The following is an 11,871-nucleotide window of genomic DNA, read 5'->3' on the forward strand; positions in this document are numbered from 1 at the left end:
TCCAGAGAGCCCATCCGGCTGTCAAACCCTCCTCACCCAGCCTCCCCCTTCGCTCCTGGTCTCAGATGTGAAAGAAGAAAAGTGGGGAAAAATGCTCTGGGGTGTGTGCTTGTGGGGGAGATAGGAAAAATGGAAGGTGTGCCTTGATGTGTGCTGTGATGCTTGCTCCCAACCTAACATGGAAGGGAGGGTAGCAGGAAAGAGAACTGGACGCATTTCCCCTCTGTGAAAAGTCCATGTTTAGATTTCTCCCTGAATTGCACAAGAAGCCTGTATGTGGTGTCTCCACGAGTCCTCCTGCCCTCTCATTGCCAGATGCTGCAGCAGAAATGAGTACCACACAGGTTCCCCACAGGTAGTGGCATGTAGTGAAGGAAGCCCTTGCCATCTTTGACATCAGGAGCTACTTTGCGCCCCTCCCTGGGTTGAGGGATTGTGGTGGGTCTCAGACTGGTCCCTAAGGGTAAGCGGAGTTAAAAAAAAAACAGATGCTGTCTGCACCCAGAGCTACACAACAAAAGGAACATGAAGTACTGAGACCAGTTGGTGAAGAGCCCAGCTCTTCCCTGTTGACCAAGTTGTGCCCCCCAGCATTAAAACACACCCAGCTCTCACAACCAAGAGCAGATGGGCTCCTCAGAGCCCCATTTTGGGGTGGTGTAGCTTGAGGTGAGGTAGGTCCTGGATGAATCTCTAGGGGTTCTGGACTTGTGAGGATGATGTGGGGTGGAGCTGGCATTGGCAGTTCAGTGATACTGGAGCGAGGTGCCTGGCATGCGGCCTTGTTTGCACAGCCTCACGTGATGATCGAGGGACAGGATGAACCCATTGTATGAGCAGGAGTTAAGGACAGGGAATCTCAGCCTGGGATTAGGCTGGGGAGGCAGCGGGGCAGAGATAGCAGGGTGGAAGGCTCTTCCACAGAGGGCCCAGGTACAGGCAGGCGGATTCAAGCCTGTCGATGAGGCTGCCCAGCTGCTGTCACTTGAAGGGCAGCACAGATGAGTTTCATCAGCCCTAGAAGCCTGTGAGTCCCACCAGCCTTGCCTTGCCAGGGAAAGGATGGGCGCCACTTAGGGAGGGCAGAGGAAAGGCTAATTTATCTCCTAGCTAGCATCATGGAGGAAGGACCATGGCCTTGGCAGGAGCGAATGGCCAAGGGGGCAGACACAGACACGGGCTGTGCCAACCCCGGGGGCCGCAGCAGCACCCACTTGGGAGCTGCCTGCTCTCCCTCGGGACATGAGGGGTGCCCCGAGCAGGCACCCAGATCCCACCCCGCAGCCCCAGTGGGCTCGGTCACTGCGGGCCCGGCCAGGGTATGGGGCAAGAGAATGCTGTGGGGCGGCAGGGTGCCGGGGAGCACGGGGCGCAGCGGGGCAGGGCGGCGGGCCCTTTAAGCGCGGCGGCGGCAGGACAATGGCCATTATCACTTTAGCTTTGGAAGTGACCCCCGGCCCGCTCCGCTTTCATCTGGGCCGGGGCCGCGGGGATGGCCCGCTTCCTGGCGGGGGAGGGGAGGAAGGGGGCAGGCGGGGAGGGGCGGCCCGGCCCGGCTCGGCCCGGCGCCGCACGCGGCCGCCCGCTCCCGAGGGTCACTGCGGGGCTGGCACCGGGGCGGTGGCGGCTCCGTGCCGCTTCCTGCCGCCGCCCTTAAAGGTGCGGGGCGGCCCAGGGCGCGACCCGACCCGCGGAGCCAGGTGAGTGTGGGGCTGGACCGGGCGCCACTCGGGGCTGCGGCTCCTTGACCCCGTGGGCTCCCTCGCCGTGGCGGGCACTTCCCCAGGCGGGCGGGCGTCCTGACCCGCCCTGCCCTCGGTCCCTGCTCGGCAGCTGCCTGGGCACCGGAGACCTCTCTCTCCCCCCACCGCGGGGCTGTTCGCCTTTTTGTCTGTCGGGAGAGGTGAGCGGCCGCCCGTGCTCCCATCCGGGGCTGTCCCCGTCCCCGGGAGGGGGCCGCGGTCGGGAGAGGCGTGAGCGGCCGCGGGGTGGGCGGCGGGAGCGCTCATGGGAGGACGGGGCTGGAGGCTGCTGTCAGGTACCGCTCGCCCTCGAGCTGTCCGTGCCTTGCCCGAGAGACGATCGGAACGAGGCTGAGCTTCGGCCTGGGTTAAAGGAGGGTCTGTGGCTTTTCTCCCTCCAGGAGAGGGTTCCCCCGTGTCTGGGCTTCGGTGGAGATGTGGGTGTTGGCAGATGGAGCAGGCTGGCAGTCCTGCTCACCCACCAGAACCCTCCTGGGATTTCTGGTACGGTGATATTTCTAGCCTAGACAGCTCCTGGAGACTGCCACTTCAGTGCTTCTGTTGTGTGGTTATGGTGGTTCACACCTCCTCCAGAGCCTTTACTGTTGGGATGACCTGAGTGAGCAGCTGGGGCTGGGAAGTGAGGCACCGAGCCCATCTGGGCTGTGATACATGGACACTCCTGCTCCTGTAAAGCAGCCGCATTCCCAGGCAGCTGGGGCTGAAGTGTCCCGGATTCCTGCTGGCGGGAGCGTTTTTGGCTCCGGCTGGGGGAACTTGCACTACTGGATGCCACCAGACCATCAGTTCAGGTGAGGGAACGTGATCTGCAAGTGTTTGCTTATCTGTTACAATGCAAAAGCAGCAAGGTTAGGTAAAACCTCCTTTATCAGCAACTAAAAGCAAAGCTTGTCTTGCCTTCACAGTGCTCAGCTGGGCTGCAGGGACTGAAAGGGGAGGCAGTGACTGCTGCAGGGTGAGGTGGCTGGCTCCAAAAGGGTTTGGCAGGCCATGAAGGAGGACTTGGGCTCTGCAAGCCTTGCAGCTTTCCTGAGGAATGCCTTTGCTTCAGCTCCTCGAGCACATGTTGCTTACTATGGGCTTAGTCAGAATTGCTATAAACTTCTATAAATTTCTGTGAATTCCCAAGAGACAACAATACAGACATGACCTGAAGTGACAACTTCATACTTGCTCAGACCAGGATTTTAGGACAAGTTTATCTCCCCTGCATCACAGCTGTGTCCATTCTGCTATGTTTGTTGTCTCTGATACCTGACGCTCCACAGCTGTGGGAACAGCTGTAAGAAGGGCCTGGCCTCCAGCACGAAGGAGACTCTGGAGGAGTTAGGGACATGGGAAGAGAGGTGATTTGATGAGTAGCTGTGGCCTGATTAAAGGCAAGGGACAGCAGCAGCAGCACAGACTCCCTGTGGTGAAGTAGCCTGGATGTGGCTGTGTGATTTTGTGGCACCTCATTTAATTTGCTGTTTGGTCATGGCCAGAGGCCGTAGATGCCATGGCAATAATAACATCTGCAGCAAAGTGCAGGTCTGAGACCTGAGAGAGGTCGGGCGGGCCATCTGTTTTACTGCAGGGCTGCTGCTGCTTCTCCTGCCTGGCTCTGCTGTCTCCTTGTCTCTCCACAGAGCTGTGAGTGCATAGTGATACCTGTGAAGCGTTGTAAGAAGGTATGCTCCAGCTGGGATGTGAATCGAGTAGACTGCAAAGTGATGCCCTGTGTGTTGGGGTGAAAATGTTAGGAGAAAATGTAGGAGACTGGGCTCCCTGGTTGAGTGCAGTGTTGTGCCTGTGAGAAGTGGTTCAAGAGGAGAGTGGGCTGGCTGGTGGTGGAAGGGTGCTGAGGAGAATTGTGCTGCTGGAGTTGGATCATGGGGTAAGGACTGTGCTGTTGTCATGAAAGCTCCCCGAGTGGTGGGGGCAGAGCTACGTAGGTGTCAAAGAGCTGACAAAGCGTGGGATGCGGGTTTGAGCTTTTGGATTGCCTGAGTGGGAACTGGCATGTGGAGAGAGGGAGGACGAGAGTGGGATGGGCTCAGACAGGGAAGAAGGCTCTGTGCAGCCTCTGAATTATGCACCCAGTGCTCATGCTCCAGCTGTGCTTTTGGGTTGTCTCCTGCCTGGTAGCTTGTCTAGGAGAAGCCGTCCTTGTGAGGCTTCTTCATGGCTGGTGGTGTGTGTCTGCTGAGCAGCAAGTGACATCCAGTGTCAGCTCGAGCAGCAGTAACCGAGGCTTGGGCCGGCTCTGGCCCTTCCTCCCATCCCAGGTTCTGTGACAGCAGTTTTGGTGCATGCAGTGGGGGTGGATGCAGTGCCCTTTTCTGAGGGAAGGGGCAAGCTCCTTGTCTGTTGTTCTGTTGGGCTTGAGCACCTTGAGCCAGGTCCCTCTGTGCCCCCATGCAGTGTTCCTCTGTCACGGGTGTCTTTCTGCAGAGGTGGCAAACTCTTCTCTTTGGGTGCTGGCAGCGGCACAGTAAAACGACAGGGATGGAGCTTCTGGTGGGAGAGACAGGTGTAGGGGGGGAGGCGAGGTGCAGAGCCAGGTATGCAGGGGTAGGAGGTGACCTGGCTTGCCACCCCAGTGGGTGCAGTCACTCCTTAATTTCACCTAGACAGTATCTTTGGAAGCTGTGTGCTCTGTCTGCTGCCCACAGGAGGTCACTGGAGAGCAAGCTGAGCCCATGTCCCTGTCCCAGGTCTGCCTGTGGGGACCCAGGCTTCCTCCTTTGTCTCTGGAAGTGTGGGTGGAGGGGTGAGAAGCATCCTTTCCCCTACCCTTTTCCTTGCCTCTTCTTTGGGGAAGAGCTGGACCTGGAAGCCAGGTCCCAGTGGTCTGGAGCTTGCACTGTCTTCATCTCCAGTGACTTTTTTTTTTTTTTTTTTTTCCATCCTTCAGGATGATCCAGCGGCACCAGCTGGTGCAGTCTGTGCTGCAGGAGCTGCAGGAAGCCACTGAATGCTTTGGACTGGAGGGCCTCACCAGTGCGGCGCTGGAGGCGGAGAGAACCCTGTCATCTTTCTCCCTGCCTGGCTACTGTGGGAGGCATTTTCAGGAGGAGCTGGAGGTTGACCGGGTGGCCAGGAGCCTCTATCCTGAGGATGCCCCAAGTAACATGCTACCCCTGGTTTGCAAGGGTGAGGGGAACCACCTCTTTGAGGCAGCCAGCGTGCTGCTCTGGGGCAACCCCAGCCTCAGCCTGGAGCTGCAGGTGCGTACAGTGGTGGAGATGTTGCTACACAAGCAATACTACTTGAATGGCATGATTGACTCCAAGGTGATGCTGCAGGCTGCCCGATACTCCCTCTGCACTGAGGAGACCCCAGAGATGACCAGTCTCCCTATGGCCATCCTGGAGGCCATCTTTGATGCTGATATCAAAGCTACCTGTTTTCCTGGCACTTTTGCCAACATGTGGCACGTCTATGCCCTTGCCTCAGTACTGCAGTGTAACATCTACTCTATCTACCCCATGAGCAACTTGAAGATCCGGCCCTATTTCAACCGGCTCATCCGACCCAGGAAGTGTGGCCCACGAACCTCCACACTTCACATCATGTGGTCAGGGCAGCAGCTCTCCCGGCAGGTCTTCAAAGCACAATACTTTGTGGCTGTGGTTGGCCTGGAAGAGCTAGAACCCACAGTGCCTTCACCAGAGCCTCCTGTGCAGCCCATGAAGACCCTTGAGCTGCTGAACAGTGACCCCCAGCTCACCTACTCCAACCTGCGTGACCGATACAGCATTACCAAGAGCACCTTCTACCGCTGGAAGCGCCAGTCTCGTGAGCACCGCCAGAAAGCAGCTGCCAGGTTTGCAGCTAAACACTTCCTCCAGTCCTGCTTTCAGGAGGGCAATATAATCCCCCTCCAGCGTTTCCGGCAAATGTTTCCAGAAATCTCCCGATCCACATACTACGCCTGGAAACATGAGATGCAGAGTATGGTCAATGGTGATGCCTCCACTCTGGCTGAGGCCCATGCATTGCAGGAGCTTCACAGGGATGTCCCCAAAAAGGCTGATGTGGATGAGTCAGCAAATTCACGGGGGAGCTTAAGATCACCGAGTCCTTCCCTAGACCCCATCCAAGCAGGAATCTTCATGCAAGGAGCCAAATCCTATCTAGAAAAATGCATTTCCATGAACACTCTGGTGCCTTACCGGTGCTTCAAGCGCAGCTTTCCTGGCATCTCCAGGTCCACTTACTACAACTGGAGAAGAAAAGCCATCAAGGAGAACCCCAACTTCAAACCTCTGCAGTCTCGCTTGGATAACCAGAAGCCTCTAGATATGGGAAAGCCATTCCTGCCATTGAAGCCCAGCAGTGTGCCTGTTAGGAAGAGGTTGAATGGAGACCAGCCAGAACCCAGGAGTCTCCTGCAGCTCAAGCCCTCTCTGTCCTGGAGAAGGCAGCTGCGAGGTGTGGCCAGGAGGCAGGTCCAGCAATGGCGGCTGCCCTTCTGCAAGTACCGCCTGCGCTACCCGTCTCTCTCCTCCACAGCCTACTGGTTTTGGAAGAGTAATTGCCAGGCTGTCGGGCAGCACGACCTGCCCTGGACCAGCTCCGGCCAGCCATTGAACCGTGTGCCTTCCCTAGCACCTCCAAGAACAGAGCCAGGGCTTAAGCCCCAGTGCCACATGGAGGTAGCCACCAAACACCTAGGTAAGCCAGCTCCAGCCATGCCATACAACACCATTTCAGGCTACGCCATGTCGGAGAGAGCCAACAGCCGGATGTTTGTGATGGATGTGATTGCCACTGCCCAGTTCAAGGCACAGGCCAAGCTGTTCCTGCAGCAGCGCTTTGAGTCGAAGACCTTCCCCACCTACAAGGAGTTCAGTGCCCGCTTCCCGCTCACAGCCCGTTCCACCTATTACATGTGGAAGCGTGCTCTGCATGATGGGCTGACGCTCGTGGATGCCTGAATGTGGGTTGCCAGCTGGCTTGGCCACAGCTCCTCTGCTGACATGCCTTTGGTAGGGCACCAGGGCTAGGGCCCTGCTGTAACTTTTGGTCCGGTTTGGTTTTGTTCTGTTCCTAGTCTCTGGCTTTCTTTTCTGTGTGGTTCAATCAGGTATGGGAGCATCCTCGCAGTGCCCATTCCCAAAGTCAGGAGGAGGCACTGAGCTGCCCCAAAGGAGAGGGGCAATGGGGGTTGTCCTCTCTTTGCTTGGAGGGTGAGCAAGGGAGGCAGTACTGTGCCAGTGTCATGGGATGCTGCTAGGCCTCTTGAGGCAGAGGATGTGAGGGTCTCTCTCCCCCAGGCACTTGCTTAAATGAGTAATATGGATGTGTAGGATGAGTGTGGAGGTGCCCAGCATCCCTTCAGTGAGCAGAACTGTGCTGGCTCAGCCGCATGTAAGGGTGGGAAGTGCTTGGCTTTATGGGAGAAACATCTTTGAATTGGGTTCTAGCCAGCTGAGGACAAAAAATGCTTCACCTGGGGTCTGTAGCAATGCCACCTTGGCCTCCTGGCTTTTAATACTTGCCTCTGGCTGTCTTGATCTTCCCTAGAAGGAGCAGAGGCTGATGGAGGAGGGGACTAGTTTGTGTCTCCACTGAAGTCTGTCTGCTGGGAAAGCCAGGCTAGGAGCTGGTGTCCTTTGCAGGCTTTGGACAAGCTGTCCCTGGCCTTTCTGGTCTTGTAGCAATAACCTTTCACACAGTGCTTCACTTTCTCACAGCTGCCAGCTGCTTTACTTTCTCAGGGTCTCTTCCTGGTGCCTGGGAGGAGACAGAGACCAAACCTTGTGTACCCAGTGTCCCTGCATCCCCTCACCATGCTGCAAGCTGAACACAATGTGTGTGTGTCCTTGCAGTGAGGCTAGATGCATATATCTCACTTGTAAGAAACCAAAGCAATAAAGACTCTTCCAATCCTAGTCCTGTGCAGTTTCTCACTCTTGCTTGTGTAATCTCTGGACAAGGCTTCCCCCTCCTTTAAAACTGGCTGATGTGTGGGGAGACCCTGTGCACACCGCAGTCCCTGCTCCTGCGAAGGTCCTCTTCTGCTTCCTGGGTCATGGTGGGGATGATCTGCTTGGTGTGTGCTCTGGAGGCCTGGCAGGAGCCATGCTCTCCCTGGTGAGTGGCCAGGAGTTGCCTCCCAGGCTTAGAAAGCCTGCTGAGTTTTCTCTCTACATCAACCCACAGGAGAAAATGACATTCAGAGTTATCCTGTGGCATTCTTGGGCCCAAGCTATGTGGTGGGGCAGCCCTAGAAGAGCAGTGCTGAGCCAATGGGGCATCTCTGAAGAAACCATTTATCTTGTTGTTTTTAGGGTCGGTGGGATCTTGTCACTATCCACCCACCCCAGTGTACCCTATGAAGTCCCAGAGGAGGGGCCTGGGGGCAGTACATGATCCAGGGGGAGAGGAAGGCAGGCACGTGGGAAGATGGAAGCTGCAGAGCAGTGCTGTGTGCTGCTGCAGGGAGCCCTGGCCGCCTGGGCTTTGTGTGTCAGGAAGCAATTGGACTAATTAGCTACACGTGAACTCCTCTAAGGGAGTAAGCTGGTAATTACTGCAGAATGATTAGCCATGTCTCAAAACTGCCAGAGGCTGGAGATAGCTTTCAGTGGCAATGAGGGCTACAGTAACAGCTGTGAATGAACACTTGTGACCTTCCCAGAGCATTTATTTCCTTGGCTGAGCAGGGAGGGGAGGGCTTTCTGACCATGGATGTCAGATTCCCCATAACCCCATGCTACCACCCTCTCTGCCTCCTTCCCATTAAACCCCACCTCTCATGCACAGTACCTGACTCCTAGAGTCCAGCTGTGGACCACTGCTGCCCTGCTGTTGTCCTCATGGATATTTTTGCAGAACTAATTTGCTCTGTAGATCTTCATGTCAGATCTGCCTTTTACACACTGGAGCAATGGCTCGGGCCTTTGCTCATTCCCTGCAGGCAGAGGAGCATCCTGCCTGCTGCAGCAATTCCTGCTGGCAACCCCTCATCAGATCTCCCTGCATTTCCTCCTGTCCCCGTCCCTCTTCAAGGTAGCCCAGTTTCTTTACTCTTCTGTGTTTCCAAATCCTCTTGGTTTTGTCTCATCAACAATGGGACCAAGGCACTTCCTATACCATCCTGTTAGTGAAAATATGGAAGATCAATCCTCATATGGATCCTCAAGGATTTTGCCCTCCAGCCCAACAGATCTTCTAAAATATTAATAATCTGTCAATACCTGTTCTAGCTTTCTTCAACCAGCCCCATCTGTCAGTGTGGCTCCATCCCAGTGACTTGGCCAAGGTGCAGATGCAGTGTTCCCTGCCTTTCTTCTAGAAAGCAAATGAGCTGATGTGTCATACTAATTTAGCACAGTCAACACCTGGGAAACACCAGAGTTGGAGAAAATGCTCAGATATGAAAGCACTTCAGGGAGGAAAAACTTCCATCTTTCTAGCCTAATACTGTCAAGAATTTACTGCCTGTGCCTAGACTTTGGTATATTACTTTGAGGACAGCATTTTGGTAGATACTGCATTTATTTGTGTTCATTTCTCTTTCCCTGGCTTCTGCTTTTGCCCCTCTCCCCATCCCTCCTCCATTACTTCAGTAACCACAGCACTGGAGGAAGATGGGAGAACTTCAGCAGGATGGACACCTCCTGCCAAACCCAGATGCTTGAGAGTAAAGCCCCCAGCACTTCTGCAGCTGCATGAATGTGGGCAGGGAGCCTGTCTGTGTAGCAGGAAGCACCCCTTGTGAGCAGGCTGCAGCTTTGCCTCTGCAAGGAGCTGTGGCTTCCCAGGTAGATGAAGATGCTAGGAGTGCCACAGGAAGGACACCCAACATCCTGCCCCAGTGGTTTCCACATCATCCACCCCAGGGCTGACCCCAAGGAGGCGCAGTTTGGCTGGGAGACTGCGGGAGGATCAGTGCCCCAGGGGATCCCTTTGGCCAGGGCCAGGGACCTGCGGGGTCTTGTGTTTCTTTTCTCCTCCACCCTCTCACCTTATCCTTCTGGGAAGAGGAGAGAAATTCAGCATGGACCTATCCCAGCATCCCTCGTCATGCCCCCCCAGCCCTCATCAGTAGCCAGCAGCTGGGGTTTCAGCATGCTGTAGTGCTTGCCAAGGAGTGAATAGTGCAAGCGAAGCTGGAGGAAGCAGGCTCAGATGCATTGGCCGCTCAGATCTGCACTGAGGCACTGGTGCTTTTTTCCTCAGCAGCTTTCTCTCTGGCTGCGTCCCAGAAGGAGGCAGGATGCAAAGGCCAGCCCTGCCCTGGCACAGTCTCTGTTCACCCTGTCCTTAGCTGATTCTGAAGAGAAAGGCCTGCGGGAAGTGCTCACCTGGACATTGCGGAGGTTATGGAAGGAGCCCGGGCTGGAAGGTGACATGTTTTTCACCACTGGGAAAAGAAACCAAAGCCCGTCACACTTCAGACCATGAAGCTTTTTGCTCCTGGCTGACCGAGGAGCATCTCCAGGGCCAGGGATGCAAGCAGGGGATGTTCTGCCATTCACAGGGAGCAGGGCTGGCTTGGTCCCCAAGGTCTTGTCCTCCATACAAGGCGGGCATCTGGGACACTTGGCACTTCCTGCAACCCAAAAACTGCCCAGCATGTGAGACAAGAAAGGAGTGTTTGCGCATGGGCACAGGCACCAGGGCAGGGGATGGGATTTCTGTTGAGTTTCTGTGTCTGTTTCTTGGTGTCACCAGCTTAGGGCAAGGGCTGGGAGAGTTGGTGGGACAATAGGGGCAGGCAGGGGCATTTGGGGAACAGTGGACAGGAGGACAATGGGATGGGGTTGCTGGGGCCAGAGGGTTGCATGACTGTGTCTGTGCCAGGCAGCACCTGCATTCACAGTGCAGGCACCTGTAGCCAGCTGGTGGGGAGCTCAGTTGTAAATTATGGGCAATGAATTACTCATGAGTGGAGGAGGGGGGTCTTGTTCTGAGATGTATAAAGGGACTCTTTATACATCTCTTGATTATGTTTTAGAAAGCTCCGCGGTGCGGACAAGGACAGCAGGTTGAGGTATACGTGCATTTAAAACATCACAATTTAACCAATCTCGCTCTACCACCAGCTCAGCGAACCACAAATCCTCCCTCTCCAGCCACCAGGAATCCTGCTCCATCACCACAGACCATCTCTGCTCTCCCTGCCTTTCACATCCCCTGCCACAGCTGCAACCTGCCAGGATCCCTGCACTCACTTCTTTCTGGGCTAGACATGTTGTCAGGCCAGGACTGGAGGCTAGCTGTCCTTCACCCAAAACATCTGAGTGCCCCCTGTGCAATCAAGACCACTATGGAGCACTGCTGTGATGCTGGTGGACCCTGAGCGGGACAGGGACCCCTCCTCTGGCAGGACAGAAGTGGTGAAGAGTCACCTCTTCCACATCCACTGGTAGGGTTTAGTTCAACATCTTGTATTTTTTAAGCCCAATCAAGGTTTTGGAGCTTCCCTGACTGCTGTGCCTTGTTGCCATTTTGCTTCCCTCCTTTCTGCTCAGGCGGCTGCAGCAGACGCTGTGAGTCTATAATAAGTTATTCAGCAGCAGTCTCCATGCTGGTCCTTGGATTTAGATTTCCACATGTTTCCCTTCAGGCTGTTTCCAACTAATTTCTCCATTTGCATAATGCCCCCTTAGAGATCCTCTGGCACAGCCCCTTCTCCCCCTGCCCCGTTTGACAAGATCATTAGAGATTCAGGCTGTTAGTGGAAAACACTTTAATTCTGTTGGCCCTTTATCCCAACAGTCTTTCCCTGTGTGTCTCCAATTAGAAACAAAGAGGTGGGCTTGGGTGCAGAGGGATGAGGTGCCCACAAGGCTGCTGCCCTCCCCCCGGCCATGACAGCCCCTGAAGGGAAGCAGCTGGCAGAATCACAGATTCAGAGGCAAACACAGTTTGTTATTGCTGATTCTGGTCCAGCAGCCCCAATGGTTGTGTACTTGGTGGGGAGAGACAGGGAGGGCTTTACCTGAGATGGCACTGAAGGGGGGGTGATCACACGGGCACCCACAGGCATCCGTCCTGTTCTGTTATCTGAGGGATGGATGCCCAGGAAGGCACATGCAGAAGAGAGCAATGAAAACCATCCCTTAGCTGCTGGGTGCGGGTGCCCCTCCCCTCTCCTCTCTAAGCTATCTCA

General features: G+C 55.5%; 1 protein-coding gene across 4 annotated transcripts; it reads left to right on the plus strand.

The window, feature by feature from the left end:
• Positions 1-1,492: 1,492 nt before the first annotated feature.
• Positions 1,493-7,642, plus strand: VRTN (vertebrae development associated). 4 transcript variants are annotated; one of them, XM_062623811.1, is made up of 2 exons: positions 1,493-1,700; positions 4,660-7,642. In XM_062623811.1, exon 2 carries the CDS (start codon positions 4,661-4,663, stop codon positions 6,683-6,685), a length of 2,025 nt encoding a protein of 674 aa, XP_062479795.1. In that variant the 5' UTR covers positions 1,493-1,700; position 4,660; the 3' UTR covers positions 6,686-7,642. The 4 variants fall into 4 exon arrangements, with proteins under 4 accessions (XP_062479795.1, XP_062479805.1, XP_062479822.1 ...); XM_062623821.1 differs by lacking the exon at positions 1,493-1,700 and adding an exon at positions 2,364-2,554; XM_062623838.1 differs by lacking the exon at positions 1,493-1,700 and adding an exon at positions 2,767-3,433.
• Positions 7,643-11,871: the final 4,229 nt, after the last annotated feature.

The sequence above is a fragment of the Pezoporus occidentalis genome, unplaced genomic scaffold, assembly GCF_034315485.1.
Source record: "Pezoporus occidentalis ecotype Australia unplaced genomic scaffold, CSIRO_AGI_Poc_V1 ctg108, whole genome shotgun sequence".
Taxonomy (NCBI): domain Eukaryota; kingdom Metazoa; phylum Chordata; class Aves; order Psittaciformes; family Psittacidae; genus Pezoporus; species Pezoporus occidentalis.

What these genes read in the sequence shown, in the direction of transcription:
- VRTN (XM_062623821.1), top strand. Translation starts at nt 2,415, where the DNA reads ATGGACACTCCTGCTCCTGTAAAGCAGCCGCATTCCCAGGCAGCTGGG. An exon ending in CCACCAGACCATCAGTTCAG is followed by an intron (nt 2,555 to 4,659) that starts GTGAGGGAACGT and finishes TCCATCCTTCAG; the next exon opens with GATGATCCAGCGGCACCAGC.